The 20,988-nt window shown below is 41.0% G+C and overlaps 1 protein-coding gene across 3 annotated transcripts in view; it reads right to left on the bottom strand.

The window, feature by feature from the left end:
- The window catches only part of ARID1B (AT-rich interaction domain 1B), a 333,749-nt gene that overhangs the window by 37,969 nt on the left and 274,792 nt on the right, over window positions 1-20,988 (bottom strand). For all 3 annotated transcript variants that reach the window (XM_075706646.1, XM_075706644.1, XM_075706645.1), the window contains one exon: window positions 4,832-4,977. In XM_075706646.1, the coding sequence (XP_075562761.1) occupies window positions 4,832-4,977 (146 nt within the window). The remainder of the gene's footprint in view (window positions 1-4,831; window positions 4,978-20,988) is intronic.

Raw genomic sequence — 20,988 nt, 5'->3', positions numbered from 1 at the left:
GCAAATTGCAAGGTTGTCTGTTTTCCCTGTAGCTTTTACCTAAGATGTTTCCACAGCTACTTTTCCATCCACTGTTGAAATGCTGTTTCATAACTTCTTGCAAACGTACTCTCCAGCAATTTGCAAACAGACATTCCTTCACTTTTTTTAGCAAAGTGGTACAGCGAGAACATTTTTTTGACCCTTTCTGAGCAGTGAAATACTGTTATTGTCACGAAACTGCTAAAATAAGACACGGCCTCTTTCTACACAGGTACTAATAATTCTGCGTTTGAAGTGCAGACCAAAGGATAAAACATTTTAGAGAGGAGGATAACAGGGAAATCTTGACTCAAAAAGTGTTGTAGCACACTGTGAATAGGTTTCAAGTACTAGCCTCTGGCTTATTATAAGAATTTAAGAGCTAGAATGATTTCCAAAAGCAAGTATGGGTCATGGTCCTGAATTAACTATGCCACACTGAATTTAATGTACTCAAAGGCAGATATTGACATGAGTAAAACTGCAGCAAAGTATTCTTTTTTGCTAAAGGCTGCTCTATCAGTCCCAAAAGATGATGAAATACTGTAGGAGCAGCAACACACAAACATTGTTTTTCTCTTTATTGCTGGTGCAATAACAAATCACACTCTACAAAACAGTATTACATCCTTTGTAAGACATTCCTTCCTTCCCTCCACCCCCAGCACTCTCCCTCCAAAAAAAAAAAAAAGAGAGGGAGAGAGAGAGAGAAAGAGAGAGAAAGAAAATGCAGCAAATTTGTGACTCGTGGAGTGGCAAGAGGATCCCCACTGCTTTTATGCCCACAGGAAAAACAGAAGAGGGACAACAGCATCGCCTAATGTCCTGCCACGAATGACTGTCCGCCTCTGGGGAAAAGCACAGCCCAGGGTGCTCGGGCACCTTATCTGAAAGCGACAAGTGCCACACCTCCTTTCTGCCCACCAAGTCTGGTCCGAGCGATGACAAGTGCATGCGGTCTGGGACATGGGCATCTCTATGCCAGGAGCTGCCTTGATTTGCAGTCACGCAATGACCGTTGGGTCACGGTCCTTGCTTGTTTGGAGTATAGGTGATGGGATACTTCAGCTGTTACCAGCTGCTGACATCCTCCAGAAAGTTTATTTAAATGTGCATTATATAATAGCTTATATGAAGATATGCGTTAGAGAAAAAAAAAAAAGTGAAAGAAATGGAGGTTTCTATATTTCAGAAAAAGGTAACCAAGCTACAAACCAGAGAAAACCAATTAAGATTTCTAAAAAACACTTCACATCCTAAATATGATTGCTTTCTCTATCAGAGGTTCATATAAAGAAATACAAAGTCAAATATATATAATACATAATGGAAGGTTTCAGTAGGACAGAGGTAGTGAAATTAGGAAAGGATCCTTGTGGCGGTAGGGAGATTAGTGCTTTTTTATTGTTTTTGTTCACTCCAGAGGTAGCAGAGATGATGAGTGCCAGTTTCTGTGCAAGCACAATATGGAAATCTGTGAGATCCAAACTCCATATTACTTCTTTTTAAAAATTTTCACCAGAATTAACAAGGCTCACAGCATGAAATTATTATTTTATTTATGTTGGGTTTTGTAAGTTTCCTTTTATTATATATATTTTTAAAGCCTGAATTTAAAAAATAGGGGGGAAAAATCTAAAATATATATGGGAAATGTGAATTCATATAACAAAAGGACAGTGGAGGTTATACAATTTTTCTGAATGGCAGTTTGTTCCATAATTGTGAAGGGATTCTGCCACTTTTTCTTGAAGCTTTTGTTATTGTTATGGATGGGATACTGTATCAGAAGTATCTGTCTTCTTTGATCTCATAATTTCTGTGTTCCTGAACTGCTCTACATCAGCAGAAGCTGGCAATCTGTTGTTTGATCCACAGTCACTGTTGAAGTACTAGGATGCATAACTGCAACACGATTTTCCTTTCAATTGTGACATTAATTAAAAAAACTAAAGCAAAAAAAGGGATCAACTGTTAATAAGGAGTTATAAATGCTACTAAAACTGTGTGGCAAAACCAGTTTTATACTTAGCTGTACTGAAGTTCCAAAACCATATGAAAACAATTCCATCAGCATCAGCAATCTTCCTCTATTTTAGAGTAAAACCTCAAAGTGCATTTGATTAAAATGAATATAACCAAAACCTACCTTCCTCCCTCAAAACAGGCAACACAACTGCACTCTCCAAAACCCAGACAACCAAGAAACCAACTTTTCCCTATCGCTTACCGAAGTTTTTCATTGGGCTCTAACTGAAACCACAGCTGCTCACGCTCAGTGCATGTAAGCAAGTTAACTAATGCCCACTCTTCACTCCATCAGCAGCCACTCAGCTGCATTTGGTTTTGGTCCTACACATTGACTGAACCCTGGTTTATCCGACAGATGTGTGACTTACACCGCGGGGGGGGAGGCGGGGGGCTCAGGAGCCAGATAGCTGAACTGGTCTTTGTGTCACAGAAGATGCCGTTTTCAAGCCTGTAGGTAGGTATCACCTGCAAGTTCTCCACCTCATCAAATGCAGGGCCAGAGCTGACCCTGAAGTGCTCCCCCAGCTCAAGACATTATCATTTTAAGTACCGCATTTATGCTTGTCTTAAGCTCAGCCCTTCATTTCTTTGACCCAAGCAGAAGGGTGTCAGGATAGGGAGAAATGCAGCATTCCCACTGCATGTGCCTCCCAGTATATTCACACCTAATTCTGTCTTTTTGTTCCCCCTGTACCAACACCGTCTGTGTGCTCTCGGAGGCTGGCTGCATAAAGCAATCTCGATGCACGTCTGCTCACACACAGAGGAAAAGAGGTGCACTGAACTCTTCTAGTTCATCTCATACTTACTTTCCATTGGGTAATCTTTGAATTAATAAAACTGGAACAAAAGAAAACCTCACAAATGCACTGGCAGAAAAAAACCCTGATAAATGTTTAAATTATTAAAAATCCAATATTTCAGAATGCATAACACAATAAAAAGAGTATGACTACCCCATACAAAAGACTGCTAGGATAAATGGCCTTGCATTGAACAGATTTCCACTGTATGAAATAACGAATGGCTGAATTATCTGAACAAAAAAACCTCTGTGAATCTTCCTTTAAACTGGTTATTCCTTAGGAATACATAAATCTTCTTAGGCAGGGCACTCTGCCATCTGTTTGCTGTTGGTTATTTTTGCAGCTCTGGGGGCCAAAGGAAAAGGGGGAAAAATTACTTCTGCTAATAGCAAAACAGAATTTATAGCACAGTTTCAATGCTCAGAAGTAATTTTATTTCAGCAAGCCAGACAAAACACATAACTACACAAACAAAACATAATATTACCTGGGACAGCTCTGGTGGGGGAAAAGCAAGCTATTATCTAATGGTCTGTTCAATAGCTTTTCCCTCTTCATCCAGACTGATGTGTCAAGTGTGCTGTCTGGACTAACCAATGGCTTCCAAGCCAGCACTGGAAAAAGGCTTTTTTTTTTTTTGGTTTTTCTTTTCTTTTCTTTTTTAAAAATCTTACTGATTAACAGCTTCCTTTCTCTTTCTTCTGCTAACCAGAACCATAACATAATATTCTTGAAAAATAAGACACTGTTAAGTGTCTCAGGAGCGCCTACGTAGAGGAAAGAAACCCTCTGGACTTACTAGAGACTAGAATCACACAGTGGCCATTTTCTGCCCAGGAAGCAGGGACATTAAAATTGACGGGGGGAAAGACAGGGAAGGAGGCAAAGGATGAACGAACGGAACAGGCTAAGTGGGGCAGAGAGGAAGATACCGAAACATAGGCTCTTGGTAAGATACAATTTAAGTAGTAAGGCATCTCTAAAGAAATAAACAAAAGTATAAACAAAACCAACTAAGAAACATCATCAAATTCCCTCAGCACACCCTGTCCAGCTTTCAGAAAAACTTCAAAAACCCCAACATTTCAAAAAGCGCTAATGTAATCAGTAAAGCATGCACAGAAACTCCATGACTGGAATAAGTATTTGGAAGGATCCACTTCAGGGTCATTGAAGCTCCATCCAAACCCACCCCAATCAAAGAATTGATCTTTACTGAAGTATTATCTTGATGGAGGATAATTGTTAGGAGTTCAAGCTGAATATGGACTATAAAGCCCATTTCCACAGAACTACATTCACCTGTCTTCACAGTCACACACAAAGCTGCAAATAATTCTAAATTCACAAGTCATCCAGCAGCTACACTGAATATGCTTTTTTTTGCGAAAGGAAGCTATGATTAAATTTCGTATACTGATATTTAAATAAGTAAACGAAGAAACCCTATATATGGTTATATGAATTTCGGAAACAGTAAATATGGCCTATGTTTTCAGAACAGAGTAATTATTTTAAGTGCTCAACTTACAGCATCTTCAAGTCAGAGCAGGTGCACATCTCTTTTTTTAAACCAGTACCACGTTAAATATCTGAAATTGCAATCTTAGGAAGTAAGACACTGAAAAGCAACAGCAGCTTCTCAAAAGATGAGGTTTCTCTCCTTGCAGACACACACACACAAATATACATATACTTGCTAGTCAACAGCTATGTCAAACTGGGTCCGAGTGTTGCTGGAACTGTTCAAAACATTGTACTCATCTACATGCTGTGCAAAAGGATTTAATGAAAAATGTATGAGCTACTGTGCAAAAAAACGTGAATACCTTCGCCTAGTTTCAAATCACTCCAAACTACCCAACAGGGGTGAATCGAACGAAGAAGGCTATCCCTGTGCCGCCAGCCCGGGGCTGGTACCGTTAAGGAGATTTATGGAGGAAAGCCACTGCTGAAAGGTTACCCACCATTACCTGTTGAACTGTTCACCATGTTAGGTGCCATGCTGTAAGGAGGAGCCTGCGGGTTCATCAAGCCAGAGCTGTTGTTCATCGGCTGAGTGTAGGGAGAGCTGGATCCCATAATACCGCTCTGATTCATGGCAGGAAAATTGCCTTGCCTATGAAAAGAAAGAGCACACACACGATGTCTCATTACCTACCTTGTTGCTGAAGATGCTGTGGTTTGTCACAGAGTACATCTCCTATTGTTTGCAAATAGCTAAGGAGAAGGCACGCAATTAGTTCATTTTACCTATATGGGGAGCTTTGAATTAGTCTTGAATTAGTTACCGTATATCTGAGACAGAATTGGACTGAACATAAATTTCAAGAGACATATACAGTGTCTTTATACGTCACAACCAATCAGCAGAAAAATACAACTCTCATTAATTATCCTATGAGTAGACAGCAATGTGATCAGGAGTCATAATTAGAACATAGCATTGGCATAAAAAAATTCCAGTGAATGTCAATTTTGACCATGTAATCAAAATCCTTAGCTGCCATGGCTTAAAAAACAGTGAAGTGACCAGAATAAAAATGGGTACGATAGAATCTGTTTCAGATTTCTGTATCTGATGTTATCACATCAAATACAATGCTCATCTTGTGTACATGCCATCTACGTGCACTCTTTCAAAAGACCACGTACATAATATACTTTGTTGAAACAAGAAACCTCAGCAGAACTATTTTGGTTTTGAAAATTAATCACATATCTGTATAATGCTTTCATAACTGGCACTGAAGTTTGTCTGAAAAACTGCCCTGAACGAAGCCCTTACCTAATTCTCCACATCTTCAGATGTGAAGATCTTCAGACCAAGTATTTTTGAAGGCTAAACCTACTTTTAAGTTCTAAAAAGTATCTAAGTACACTTTGTACTTGATTTATCAAATTCTATGGATAAACTAAGGCACAAGGAAGAATCCAATCCAAATAAGCAATAACCCAAAGTAATGCTTGATCCAACTTCAAAAATAACCTTTTATTCTTTTAATCCGTAATACAGTTGTCTACTTTTTCTTGGTATAGTTGAAGACTGCACGTATTACGATATGTATATGGATATAGACTTACACATATAAACACATGCAAAAATATACTTACTTCTATATTCATAGCCTACATAGGAAAATACAAAACTCAGACCTGTTTCTTCAATGTACCCCCTGTAAATTTATGCTGTTTTTCCAAATAAAGGAGACAAGAAAGGAAGCAACCACCCCTTTACATAGCTTTGGTACCTGTCAGCTTTTTTTTCTCTCAAAGAACAAAGCATTTAATTTTATCCTACAGACAGGGAAAGCTGCATGCCCTGGTAATAAGATGGAGTTTTGGTATAAATTCTACTTTTCATTATTATACAGTATTCAAACAAAACAGACACCCCCCCAAACCAACAGCCCTGAATAACTTCAGTGGCTTCTTGTCTTCTCCAAACTCATGGCACATTCTTAATGCAATCAGTAGAAACAGATTTCTTTTTTAGGAGGTACAGGAGGAAGACCATTAAAGCACTATTTGGCCTAATTTTTCTTGACACATTGTGAATTTCTTCAAAGGAAAAGAGAACGTGTTATCTAAATAAAGCATCTTTTTCCAAGTCAGTTTTGTCCTTTGCTCTCTGAAGACAAACTTTTCTTCACTCTTGTAAAGAGGCACAGGCTTTCTTTTGATATGAAGGAGACAACTGCGATACAATGTCATTTCCCTGATGAAGCTTGAAATGAGTAGTGGAGGGAAAAGATTTAAAATGCACAGTGGTGCAATGCTCCAAGGGAAAATTACAAAGGGAAAAGAGAAGAGCAAGACCATTTGGCAACAACTTTAAAAGGTTTCAGTCACACAATCAAGCTTTTCTTATGTAAGTACTGTATCTTAAAACACCCTCACCCCCCCTTTTTAGCTCAAAATTGCTATACTTCAACAAACGCAGTTAACTGAAAAGTTCCTTCTATGCTGGGTAAGTGAGATGCTTTCCGTTACTGGGTAAAGTTAGTAGTTAAGATGAAGAAAGTGTGCAAGTGCATTATTTACACTTTGAAAAAGAAGTAATAGATTTTGAAAGGTTCTTTTATGGAGTAAGGCTGGGATTCTGGAAAAGACAGGAGTCTCTATAGGTATCTATCTCTCCAATATCCTTCTTTTGCTTTAAAAATACACAGGAGATACGCACCTTGCACGTAAGCTCAAACCGGTCCTTACCTACTATTTCAATACTATTACTTTCTATAGCATGTGTATCTTCTAAGCTGTGGGGCTGTTCATTGTCTCAAATTGAGGTACAACCCATTTCATGTTACCCACTATGGACATCAATCTCAGCTGCAGCTCATGAAAGCATACTGCTGTACGACAGCTTTAAATCAAAAAGTAGGAAACTATTTCCAGTTTAGACGGAAAGTGGAAATTAAATAAAAGGAATATACTAGCTTTGGCCAGGACAGCAAGAAAAGAACTGAAGTCTAAAAAAATTGCTTGTGTACCCAGAAAGACCTGAAAACAGAACTTAATTCCAGAATTTCATCTGGCAAGGCAATACCTTTCCCTTTCATCCTCCCAGGTAATGCCGCACTTGGAACCGACACAGCTCTCGATCTCTGGAAAGAGCCCAGCAAGTGAAAAGACTCAGCACCATCCCTGGCAGAACTTTGTCCTTCCCCGGTCCCCTTTAAAAGCTCTGACCGCAGCATGCGTGAGCTAATTCAGTAACACTGAAAGGAGACATCCTGTAAGAGTAAACGTTATGTTATCCTGAGATTGGGTGCAGCGTGCAGTACAGAGCTCCTCCACATATTATTCTGCTCTATGATGGCTTGGAATGGAAAGTTTCTTTAGGGAGAAATAATCAGGTATTACTTCAGCCTTTAATTCTCACTCCACAGTGGGCCTCCTTTGAGTAAAGACTGCCAACTGTGACAAATTGTGCTGCATCAGTGCTATAATATGAAGTGGAGTCCATTAAGAACTGAGCTGAGATCACCAAACTCATTTTGATTAACCTCCAGGTCACTAAACACTTATAAATATGTTACACAGCAGCTGCTAAACATATTTATATATGCTTAAGGTCACAGCATCATCTGTTGGTTGTTGGAGTTAAGTCAAAAATCTTATGTTTCCTTCTGTGCTGCTTTTAGTAAAGGCATAGCCAACATACTATTTAAGAAGTAGTTATCTCAAAGCATACTACCAGACTCTCTCCTACATCTCCCAATTCCCTCCTCCATTTTTCTGGGACGCTAAATAAAAATCAAGTCTTTTAAAAACAGTCTGCTGTACATGTAGTGACATCTAATGGCAAAAATTCAACTGACCGGCTATGAATTCTATAGCAGAAAAACCCCAGTTAAGTATACAATTTTACAATATTTACCACATAATCACCAACGGCTGGGTTGCTTAGGGATGACACAAGTGATAATTAGGAATAATAGGAAGAAATTAAGAAAAGAAACACTTATGTTGAGTAAAATGGAAAAATGTCTTCATGGTAAGATGCAGTTACCCTCCAAGGGATTGAAGGAAACCCCAGTACTTGACACTTCTGCACACACACAACACATTAGAAAATGTACTGGTCAGAGAAATCCTGCATTATGCATGAATTGGATGACCTGTCAGGTATTTTCCAGCTCTAACTCCTCCAATACCATGATCCCAGATCACATATTTTTCCCCATTTAGAAGAGAAAGCAGCTGGGCCAATACAAATTTAGGATTATGCTATCAATTTAAATACTATACTTAAGCCTACACATTTCTTTTTTCTGCTCTACTGCTACAAGTAGACCTCCAAGTATTCAGCAAATGGAAGAGATTAAAAATGGGAAGGGGGAGAATCTGCTTGCTTTCTGTGGTTTATTTACTCTGTTGACAATTCAGTAATTCACAGCACTTGCATAATGCCAGAGCCAGTTGTTACACTCGAGGAAAGGGCTGCCACCCAGGGGGACCTAGACAGGCTGGAGGAATGTGCTGACAGGAACCTTAGGAAAGTCAACAGGGACAAGTGCAAGGTCCTGCACCTGGGAAGGACGAGCCCCCTGCGGCAGTGCTGCCTGGGGCTTGACTGGGGGGAGCAGCTTTGCTGAAAAGCCCCTGGGCATCTTGGCAGACAGGGAGCTGAGTGTGAGCCAGCAGAGTGCCCTGGCAGCAAAGAGGGCCAACAACATCCTGGGCTGTGTGACCAGGAGCAGAGCCAGGAGATGGAGGGAACCGATCATCCCCTCCCTACTTGGCACTCATTAGACTCCATCTATAGAGTATCATGTCCAGTTTTGGATCCCCCACTAAAGGAAAGATGATGATAAACTGAAGTGAGTTTAGCGGAGGGCCCCTTAGATGGTCAGGGCTTCAGCACTCACCCTGGAGGGGCTGAAGGAGGAGGGCTAGTTCAGCCTGGGGCAGAGACAGCTTTCGGAAGGAACCTAACACCAGCTCCCCAGCACCTAAAAGGAGGTCAGCAGGAAGATGAAGCCGGGCTCTTCGCAGTGGGGCATGGTGGGAAGATGAGACACGATGGGCAAGAGTTAAAACATGAGAAGTTCAGACTGGATGTAAGGAAACCCTTTTCCTAGTCAAAACAGTCAGGTACTAGATCTGGTGGCCCACAGAGGTTGTGCAATCTCTGCCCTTGGAGGTTTTCAAAACCCAGATGGATAAAGCCCTGCCTGAGCTCTCAGCTGAGCCTGCTGAGGAGGAGGTTGAACCAGAGACCTCTTGAGGTTCCTTCCAGCCTGAATGACCCTATGATCCTAGACTGTCAGCTTCATTGTGCTGTTGATAGTCTGGTGTACTATCGGGTCCAAAATACAACTGATCAAATTCAAAACCTTCCCTTTTAAGAAGGTCCTGTTCTGCTCTTTTGTCTTCCTTCATTTGCAATCTACCCGAAACGTAATCTGCACTTAACCTCTTTTCTCTGCAAAACAAGTAGCATCAGATCTAATTGTATCTTCTGAGCTAATGCAGAAGTCCATGTATTTATAGAGAGGAGATGACATGTGAGATCTGGTCATCATGAAAAAGCAGAACAAAGAAATTGTAAGAAAGAAGAGCACTGATAATACAAAGGAGCACATGAGTGACCATAGCTGCTGAGCAGTGTCTCTTACACTGAGATGTCTTCCTTTAATTGGACCTGAAATCACCAGTAGGTTAGCGTGTTGTCTCCGACTGCTACACAGAAGTCACTCTGCAGCCCTTGCGTTTAATACTTGCTGGTATGTGACTTACTACCTCCTCAGTGTTGCCATCTGATGAAGGTTTTTACTGTCGTCTTCCTCAGATTTGAACAAATTTGAACTAATTACAAAATCAAGTTCAGAGGTAGGTGTGGTTTTAGCTATGGACAATGATAAAAGTGGATTATGCTTCTCAGCAGGACAAGAAATGAAGACAACTTTTCATGTGGAAACATGTCAAAGCTCAGGTTTTTGCTGTGTGCAGAGGGATCAAGTTCTACAATTTTCTGTGGATTTTCTGACACTCTGTGCTCTCCTCTCTATCTAAACCTGTAACATCGGAGCAAAGCCCTTCATGCAGTCAGAAAAAATGATCCAGCTTCTGTAATGAGCCCTGTGGCAGCCTGAGCACAGGGGCGAAAGTCGAGCACGGAAATGTGCAGGGAACAGAAGAAGGGTTCAGAGCTGGAGAGTCTAGAAGGGCTGGAGGTGAGGATAGTTTGGGGCAGAAAAGATGGAAATGGAAGGGACAGTAGATGGAAATGAAGAATGAACAACAAGGGTTGGGAGCATCCTCACTAGGTGTCAAAGGGTTTTAGGGCCAGGAGGATGATGGGTGCTCCGGAGAAGGGTGATGCACAGACATGCAGGAGGAGAAGCAGGGAGGAACGTACAGAGAGCCACTACTCCCAGGGTAAACACAGGGAAGGTCCCTCCAGCACTAACATGGAGCCTCTCAGCCAGGTCTGCCTGAAGGGAGGGAGGGAGGGATTCACAGGGGAGCCTCAAAAGCAGGGTGCTACCAGAGATGCGCCTTCCTGCAGCTCCTCTGTTCACGCACACTGCTGTGAGGCAGGGCCAGGCTCTGAGGCGGCCACCCCGGCCAGGAGCTGGGTGAGCCCCAGTCCAGCAGCACGGGGCTCACGCCTTTGGCAGGGTGACCCCAAAGGAGCAGTGCTGCAAGGATGGGAGCGGGGATGGGGCACACAGCCCACGTAGGGAAGAGCTGCCACCGAGTCACACCTCACACGTCCTGGTGGCCACAAGCTTGCACCAATTATTATTTAGGCACCCCTGCACTGTGCTTCCTGATGCTTTCCATAGCACTCATGTAACGCAGGGATTTCTCCCAGTTATCCTGCCCTAGGCACTGGACCTGAAAAAATATCCTTTTACTGTGACCTGGCCACCTGAGCAATTGGCTGGTGAAAAAAAAAAAACGGCCCACAAGCTCATGGAAGTTTGCCATTTCTGCTCCAGATCTTTAACCTACATCAGTTTTGCAATGAATGCACTGCAGCACCTCAGGGGAGTAATTTGTGTAAACATTTTAAAAGGAACATTTTTTTTTTTAATGCTGACACACTGCTAAGGTGGCTACTTGATTACAAACTGTGAAAATGACTGCGTTAGGCTGCACTCACAAATCACAGTGTACTGACCAAATTGCCCTGTGCTTATCTGTGCCAGGTCTGCAGCATGACAGTATTTCCTCTCTCTTTTAAATGTCAAAGTATGATTTGAGGGGTTGTTATTTAAACACACTGACCTGCACAATAACCAGAAGTACTTTATTTAAATCTGTCTTGAGCTGGGACTAGCCTTAAGCGCTTATAATCTGTCATACTTTGACACCAAATGGGTTATTATAATGAGAGTAATTCAGGAGTGAGACCCATGAATGCTTTCTCCCTGGAGAATTTACACATAAACACGTGCATGCAGATACATATGCTCTTTTGTTACAGATTTTCCTTCTTGCTACATTATGGGCTTCCTTGGAGAAGTGAAACTGTTTCTGTCATCAGGGGTTATGGGAGAACTGGAGGAGGGAGAAAGGAGCAAGGGAAAACAAACCCCGACATTGCTTACTTTGCTCTGACTGGAAGTTCATTGGTGCGTCAGCACTGTTAGCAAAGGCCAAGACACAAGAAATCTGAATATTAGCTTAAGCAGCTATAAAATGGCATTAAAGGCAGTTCCCATATAAATAAAACAAACACTGTATCTGAAAAGTAAGTATCCACCTCTCATTAGTTGCTACTAGAAGCGTGCTAACCTGGATTTACATTTCCTCCTCTGTTCAGTGGGGAAGCTCACCACTCACAGTAACGAAGTTTTAAAAAAGCACCCACAAAAGCTGGTGATGTGACAGGTGTTAGGCCTGCCACAAGATTTTTTCCATTTTTCAGGGTAGAAGGAAAAAGAAAATTTCATACTTGTGTGTGCGTGCATGCATGAAAAGGGGATGCCAAAGCTCTGAAATGCACTGACACTGACAAAACACTAGGAAACACAAATGAAAAAGCATCCAGATTTGTACTGGGGGGTGTGTGGGGGGTGTGTGTGTGTGCTGATATCACGCACACAGAACCAACACCAAACTGTTCTTCCCAATGACCTAAATGGCAATGCTAAAATGGGGAATAGCTTTCTAGCATCATAATTACGTGATAGTGCACATCACCTTGCAATCCACTGCAGTCTGACCGAGCACACTGCCCGTTTTCTTCATCTGGGTGATCTAAAGATTATTGTGTGAGATACTTTTTGGAAGAATAACAGAAATAGCCTTTCTAAATATATTCTTTCTCTTCTGATTACGCAAATACTTGTGCCTTTAGCATCATCACCATTACTTAGATTTCACTAAGAAACAATCAAGGAGGGAGAAGAAACTTAAAAATTAGTTGTTCCTACCAGGCTGATTCAATGCCCAGCCCCTCAGAAAACAGCCACAAAAACTTATTATTTGTTTACATGCTACTGTCATCACATTAACCATTTTTCCAGTGAAAACATCTGCCCGACGGGCTACCTACTTGGTAGTCATTTAAAGCCCAATAAAATGCAGGAGTGTCATACCACATCAAACACGGGAAAAGCAACGTAAGAGGCACGTGTAATTCATGAGTACTGATGCTAATAAAAACACAACTACACAACATTTGTACTGCTGCATGCATGCTGAGATCAGAATAAATCTTCCTATCCCATTTTACAGATAACAAAAACCAAGGAAGAGATCCAAGATTAATAATGGTCTAAAATATGGCCAGAAGAAAAATAAAGTAGTTGAATACAGGGAGGAAAACATAGCACAAGCCTGCAGAAAAATAAATCCTTAACTTCATTTGAGCTTAATGATAAAGGGTGTGTGACTGAAAAACATGAAGGATATTTAGTGAAATACTGTAGGGTTTTTTTTTGTTTGGGTTTTTTGGGTGGGTTTTTTTCTTTTAGGTTGCAGCTATTTAATTTTGTTTTTATAAAGCTTCTTTTGTGTTAATTAAAATTCTTTTGGTCTGAATTCATGGTGATGGCAGCATCTGGTCACCAGTCTTCAAACCCACAGGGATTCCCTGAAATGCCTTTATTGCGCAGCATTCTTACAAGTGCAGCAAGACCTCCGCATTTTAATTTATTTGTGTAAGAACAAACTAAGTCCTTACCAGGTAAGTACAATATAACACTGTGTGACAGAAGACATGGGACCACTGCAAAACAGACCCAGTCAAATGGCTTGTAATCCCATCGAAGCTCCGCTCTTAGTGACCCCTGCCTACCTTCTTGCCAATGTGGATTTAAACAGTAGCTCTAACGGCAGCTGCTTGCACACTGTCCCCATCAGACATAATATCTGAGTACTAAAAGGAGACACATTTCTTAGCCCAAGTGGAGTGTGTGATGAGTAAAAGAGGGCTGCTGTGATCTGTCCGGCAAGCAGGAGCATGCATGAACTGGGTTTATAGCAAAAAAAGAAATTTGCCCTGTATGGCATGATGCAGTCAAGCTGAACCAGAATGCCAAGAAGGGTGATTTAGCCCGGTGTGACTTGATATCCAAATGGGAATGACTCATATGACTATCTCACTATGCACCTTCTATTTTTGTGCATATTTATAAATAGCTTTATTAAAAAGTCGGAAGGCCCTATGAACTCTCTCCCAGAACGATTACTTGAAAGTGGGTAAGAGTCTGTTCCCAGCACACAAACAGCCAGGAGGTCACCAAAGCGTGGTGCTAAAAAGCTACGAGAAGCTAAGGACACACTGTGCGTCTCACTGATTCAATTTCCTTTGGTGTGGCACTGCCTCGGGAGAGGCTCGACACCTGAGCTCTCTCCTCTTCCACCTGGGGATGTGAACCTCACCACGTTCTTATGATGTTCAGTCACATCCTTGCACCGTTTTTGAGCATCGCTGCAGCTCCGCAGAACTCACTGTGCTGGCAACCAACCGAAAACCTAATAAAAACCTGATCGTTTCATGCCAGCTCTTCAGCGTATCTTTTCATAGTAAAATGTCAGCTGGCTGACAGCATACTGAATGCAAGTGTGCATGTGCAGCAGCATGGCGAGGAAGTTCTCCAAAGGGATTTCCCAACAGACACATTTTCACTCACCTATCTTTGCCCAATAGCCTGGAGCTGTTATATGTTTATCAGTATTACTACTATCACTATTACCATCAGTCTCGGCACTTTGGCACTGCAGACAGTTTCACAAGAGCAATGTGGTGCATATGTCAGCATGGTTTCAGCTGGCTCTTTTCTTCATCTTTGGCTCAGAAGATGCCTGAAACCTACTGTGACAACTGCAACAGGTATTCAATGTGTTAGTGAAACTGCTGACCATCAGTAAAAAAATCTTACTGCTGTTATGTTACCATTTAATAGGATTCTTACAAGGTTACTTATATGTCCAGTTAGAACCGCTGCTCCCATCTGAACTCCATTAATAAAGCAGAGGGCTCTTCCCACTCATATTTCCCCGGGTAGCATTGCTAAAAAAAACCTGGTTAATTTTCTCTCAACTATCACCATTGTAAAACAACCTAAAACCTTAAAACTGCTCTAAAACCTGAAACCCTCCTACCATTTATGTCTCTCCCTTTCTGTCAGAAAAATCTTAGGCTGTTCAATCACAGTCTTGTACTTGCACAATGTATGTGCCAAATCACACAGAGCAGTCACGGAATTAGCTTTCTTCACGAGTCCCATTAAACAGATGGCTATTCTCCTGGTTTTGTTTTGGGTTTGTTTTTTTTTTCCCCCCTGACCTAGTGCTGTGATTTAAACTAGTAGATCTTCTGGCTAATAGGCAAAAAGACAAACAGTGTGAAAATCCAGTTTCCTCATCTGAAACATTTCTTGCCACCCAAGGAAAAGTACTGCATCTAAAACCCTCCCTTATTCTTTACTTTTATATAATAACAATTCATGAAGTACTGAATTCTTAATGCCCTAAAGATCACATTTTGAAGTACAGAATTTCTATGTAACATCTGACTCTGACGCAGAATGTTAGTTAATAAACTACACAGAGTCCTACACTGCAATTTTGTTTCAAAATAGTCAGTACTTCTATAGAGGGCCACAGTTCTCCTAAATAACCAAACCAAGCCAAAAATAATCCTGACACAATAATAATTGAATTAGAAGTGTCTCAGAGATGACTGAAAATTCTCATTCATGACTCTGAAAATCACCCTTCCTTCCCAACATACTCCTGCTTTCACAATTTAAGAATGGTTACTCTCTGAAGAAGGGAAGGAGTAGAACTCTTGAGGTCTGTGGTTAATCTCTAATGGCATGAACAGCATACAGCAGTCTACTTGATTGATGAGTAACCGAAAAAGAAAAAAACGTCTCCCCGAATCACTGGTTGTCTGCACGAGCTCTGCAGCATAGTGACATCCAGGGCTCCAAAATGATGGATTTACCTTTTAGTAAAACAAAATTCCAGATAAAAATATATTTCTCTCAGTCTCCCACAAGAAATGGCTTTGGTTAGCTCAGCATGTAAAATTTCTTCCAATCCTTACACGATTTTATCAGCAGTTTTGAGCTGGTCTACAAAATGCATCTCCATTTTAAAAAAAAAAATCACAAAAGTGTGATTTCCAGCTCTCCCTTTATCATAATAAATACATATAAGCTAAGCTGTACTTCACCCCTCCTAATATATTGTAGAAAAAAGCCATATATGGTTCTGCTTTAAAAAGCAAAGCATGAGGAAAGGAAGTGCCCTTTCAAAAAAAGAAAGAATAAAAAAATCAGCTTGATACAAATTACTATTTCTCTTGAAGAGGGAAGAAGCACAGCTCCTTTTGAAGAAAAATATGTCAATATTGGTTAATAGCTCCCTTAGAAATTACAGTTACAGTAAGCATTAATATTTGGACTTTAACCCCCCAAATCACACAGCAACTTGGCGAAGAGAGAAAATACTCCACCCGTTACTGAAATGCCGCCAGCCTCAGGTGGAGCAAGAACAGCAGGTATTTGGAGTTCACAGAACCACCATACAGTCATTTAGGCCAAGAAGCGTTACCGCTTCATCCAGTTGAAACTATACGTGGACTTTTTTTTTATTTTCATGGACTGAAATGTACTGCCTGGGTATTCAAACAGCACTAACAGAAAGCAAAGTGGGGCGCATTTCAGAGTGATCCATCAGGATCCCTAAAGGAAATCCAAAGTCTAGGAGTGTCTGGACGAGCGGGATAGAGGGGAAATGACCAGACACCTTGAGACTGGAGAACTGTGAATGGCCTGAATTTGAGCAGGAGTAACTCCTTCCCTGTGACTGAACGTTAAATAAAAGACCTGGCAGAAAGAGCCTTTCTGCTAGGGGCTTATTTCAAAGGCAACAGATAACGTACCCCAGTGCTGGCTCCAATTATGGCTACCAGTCCTGTCTTAGCCTAGTTTACTTTGGGGATTTCACAGTTGGCAGCCTTTCATCTAGAAGTAGCCTGGTTTGAATAAGCAAAGAAACTTGAATGAGTACTTAACCTTCCTGCGCTCCACTGCACTTCCCAGCAGAGAAGAACAGCACCTCCAAGCTTAAGGGGAAAAAGGAAAACAATGGAAAATATATACTCTCTCCAGGGATTAAAGACGGTAAGTTTTACTGTAGCACTTCAAGTCTTCCTGCTACATAACTGCAGCTTTTAAAATCGCAATTAGAATTTTAAACCCAAGTTTCAAGATCAAAAGGGCCAGACTGGAAAATACTGCACAGAAATTGACAGGCTCTAGGATGTAAAACACCTAAAAGAGTTCTGGTTTTTATTTATATTATTATTCTTTTTAAAAAATTTATTCCCCATTTCCGCCTTGTTCTTTTTCCTTTTGACATTTTAATGCACCATGTCCATTACTATATTTCCTCACCAGTACCTTCTAGTCCATCAGCAGTGCTGCATTACCCTGCTGTTGGAGAAAATAATACGGAAAAAGTGCTTTGCTGGCACCAGCGACATGGAATATGAATTATACATACATAGCAGGAGAGAAATGCTGATGGAAGGTTAGTCTGCCTGTATGTGCGCAAGTGTGCGTGTGCACCTATGTACACACACAGACTGAAAAGAAGACATAGAATGCACATTTTAAACTCATTTACACTAACTGTAACTGTTTCTCTGTGCAACAGAAATTCTCTAATATCAGTGCAGCTTTTATAGATCAGTTTCAGGACTGAATGAAAACTTATCTAATTTTTCTGACCTCACCACAATGAGGCTATAGTATCTAACCAGCTGCTAAGCAGTTTAGAAAGAACCAGAATCACATTCTAGAGTGCCTAAAAGTATGTCAAGGCAATGCAACACCACACATTACTATAGAGACTGAACACCATTTCTCAGGTGGCACGGGGAGCAGCGGACGATAATGTAAATATCCACCTCAATTTAGCAACCCAATGACCAGGATATAAAATGGCCAGAGGTTGCAAATACCTAAGCTGGATCCCAATTCTTCGGTTTAATAAACTACTATGTCTAGATCGTCTCCCCTAAAATCAATGACACTGAACTCTAAATTCATTCAATCTATAAAAAAAATTGCTTTAATTTACAAAATTGCAACATGCAATCCTGAGAATCATATTAAGGTACAGTACACTGAGGTCAAAGATGCTGCCTTCAGAGATAGAATTGCTGCTCAGGTAGGCACATCAAAACTCATTTTATAGTAATTAGTTCAGGTATTGATAACTGCAGTTGCACCAGCAAGAGGCTCATTTTAGCATCCAGTTGGATGTGTATTTTATAGCCAGCTAGTACTGAATTACGTCTTCCTAAGGATGCACTGCTAACAGTATGTAAGCCAGCTATTTTGCAACTACATTTTTACCTTTCCATGTACTACAGTCACACTTTCAACTGCTAAGATGACATGCTCAGAATGACACTCACTGCTAGAACAACAGATGCTGAAAATTATGATGACAAGCATCTAGCTCCAAAAACATCTGTTGACTTTAGTGTCAACCTAATAATCAATTTTCAAAAGTGCGTACTGGGCACTTACTGTAGGAAACAAAAGCTCACAGACAGTGAACACATAGCCCTGAAAAGTTTCAAGTTGGCCATCTACAAACTGAGGAACTCAAAATTGGCTGGTACTAGAAGACACTGGCTGAATTTGCTGCCTTTCACATCAACAGGGAAAATGGTATTTGCTTAAAATTGTTTGCTTTTACTGAAGGCTTACTGTATTGCAGGTCTGTACACAAATAAATACTTATCTATCACTATAAACACACGTATTGTTCTAAGAACTACAGTATGATAAAAGACACTTTTTTGGAGCCACCTGGTCCTCAGAGGCCTCCGCTGGGTTCTAACCTCCAGCAGCAGAACCAGCCCTTGGGGTCTCGGCCAATGCCAACCTAAGTTATGAAAAGTCTTTCCTTGGAGTTCAGTGGATAAATTAGCTCTTCCACATAGAGGCCTTACCAGTCAATGGTGTGCTGAGACCCAGATAGATATAAAAAGGAAAACACTGTTTTGCAGTTCCTTCACACTGCCTTCTTGAAAACAAGGGGAATTACTATACAGGGTATTAGAGAGTTATTTAGCATTGCCTGCTGTAAAATGTTACCCAGACCAAGCTTAAGCATCCTGGGTAGCGTGAAACCACAGATACTGCCAGTTCAATGAAGAAGTCTTAAAAGCACCTTTCTTTTCTTTAGCCTGACATGGTAGATATCATTTGGGAAACACTGGCTTGCATGCACAAGACAGGCTAGCACATCATAAAATTTTAGGTTACAGGGAAGGTATTAGGTAGCTTTAGAAATTCATCTAAGCTTAACATAGAGCAGGCCTCAAGGTGAGGTCAAAGGCTAATTCAAATGGTGTAAACCTAGTATCTTCCACAGCCACCACTTTTATTTATATGATTTTATCTTCTCTAATTAAAAGGGTGGTGGTCTGCGCTGAGGATGATACCTAGGTATCACTGGCTGACACTCAGATCTTGATCATCCAGCTCTCGTTAACGAACATTGATTTTCTGCCCCAGTGGAAGTGATTTTATTCTGATGCATGCCATTTAAATTCATTTTACACAGCTGCTTAGTGTGGCTTGGCAAGGCAGAGGCAAACCAGCTTTCTATGTCTAAATGAGACTCCTGAGCTGGTAAAGGACAGATCCTGTGGATTAACAGCTGAAGATAAATTTCTCTCCCCTATTGATACTTGGCTACTGATTCAACAAGTTGACCTTGAAGGGGATCACAACCAACTTGTACAGAAATACTGCTGTGTAACCATGACTCTGACACAACCATTTCATTTTCTTCTTAATTCTACAGAGAGGGGTGTGTTTTATAGCAACAAAAATCCAACAGTTTTTGAACCCCACAGCTGAATCTTCTAAACTCAAGACATTCAAAGAAAAAGGCTGGACACTATTCATGCACTTTGGCATATGACAGTGGATGTCTTTCCAGTTAGACAAAAAAGTATGGTGTGAGTGCTCTCCCATTTCACTCATTTTTGCTTTTTGAACAGGTGACCGGTAGACTTGTGTTCTAATTTTTTGTTTTGCCTTGTACTTTTTTATATGCACATATATGAATGACTTTATTAAGGAAAAAAACAACCAAAAGCAGCTACAGAAAACCAGTAACTAAAACTTGTTAATAACCACGAAGGCAGCAGTAATTTGGGTATTATAGATTTCCTATGGAGGTAAAAACTGAACTAACATGATGGCAGGGAAGTCCATGAAACTTGAATCTCAGGTGAAGTTGGACTTGGTTGTGAGGGAGCAACAGGCTGGGAGCCAGTGTAGATACTTTCTCCCAGTGCTGTAATTTATGATATGGTTACAGAAATCACAGTGTGAAGGACTCTGGTGAGAAAACAGTAGCTGTGTTTCAGCTGAATGTTTTGCACTGGATACTTAGTGCTCCTAAAAATTGTTCTAGCGACTAACTGAAATTTTTCATACACATGCACGCTCAATTACAGTGTAGTAGAACTTTCTTGAAAATCCCATTAAGAACATTAAGAAACCCTGTCATCACTCCTGCAGTACACCACCTCTCAGAAAGGGATCATACTTTTGGGGTTGCAGCTCACTGCCCAGGCAGCAATGATAATGCCACCACCAAGTCAAGAAAACGGGTTGCACAGCACCACTGTGAGACAAGAACACCAACAATGAGGGGAGAAAGATGATGCCTGGGCCGGGGATAGGAGGGACCTCATTCCTTCTCAGTGATGAGGTTCTTCATTTCCCTCTCAGGCACAAGGAAACAGAGCCATGCCAAAAGCCATGCAGGTATGTGAGCAAGTGACATGCAGATTTTCATCATACTGTCACAATGGCGTTAGTAAAAAGAAAACAAAAAACTAAAATTCCTCTACAATGCAATTATTTGTGTATCTTTCATTTGATTTTTATATTCCTTCAGCAGCCAGATGTTCATAATGTTCATAAACATTAAAAAAAATTGCCAAGGTCCCACGGCAAGTCCAGTTTACATTGCTACCTACCCGTACTGGTCAGGCTGGTACATCAAGGGAGCCTGAGCTTTGCCATAGTTGGGGTACTGTGAAGAAAACATGGGGCATCCACCAGCCCCAGACTGGCTGGGATAAGCAGGCGACCTAATGTATGGTGGCCTAACGCAG

Source organism: Pelecanus crispus, chromosome 3, assembly GCF_030463565.1.
Source record: "Pelecanus crispus isolate bPelCri1 chromosome 3, bPelCri1.pri, whole genome shotgun sequence".
NCBI classification, from domain to species: Eukaryota; Metazoa; Chordata; class Aves; order Pelecaniformes; family Pelecanidae; genus Pelecanus; species Pelecanus crispus.
The sequence above is the reverse complement of the archived record's forward strand: the minus strand, read 5'-3'. Positions and strand labels throughout refer to the sequence as shown.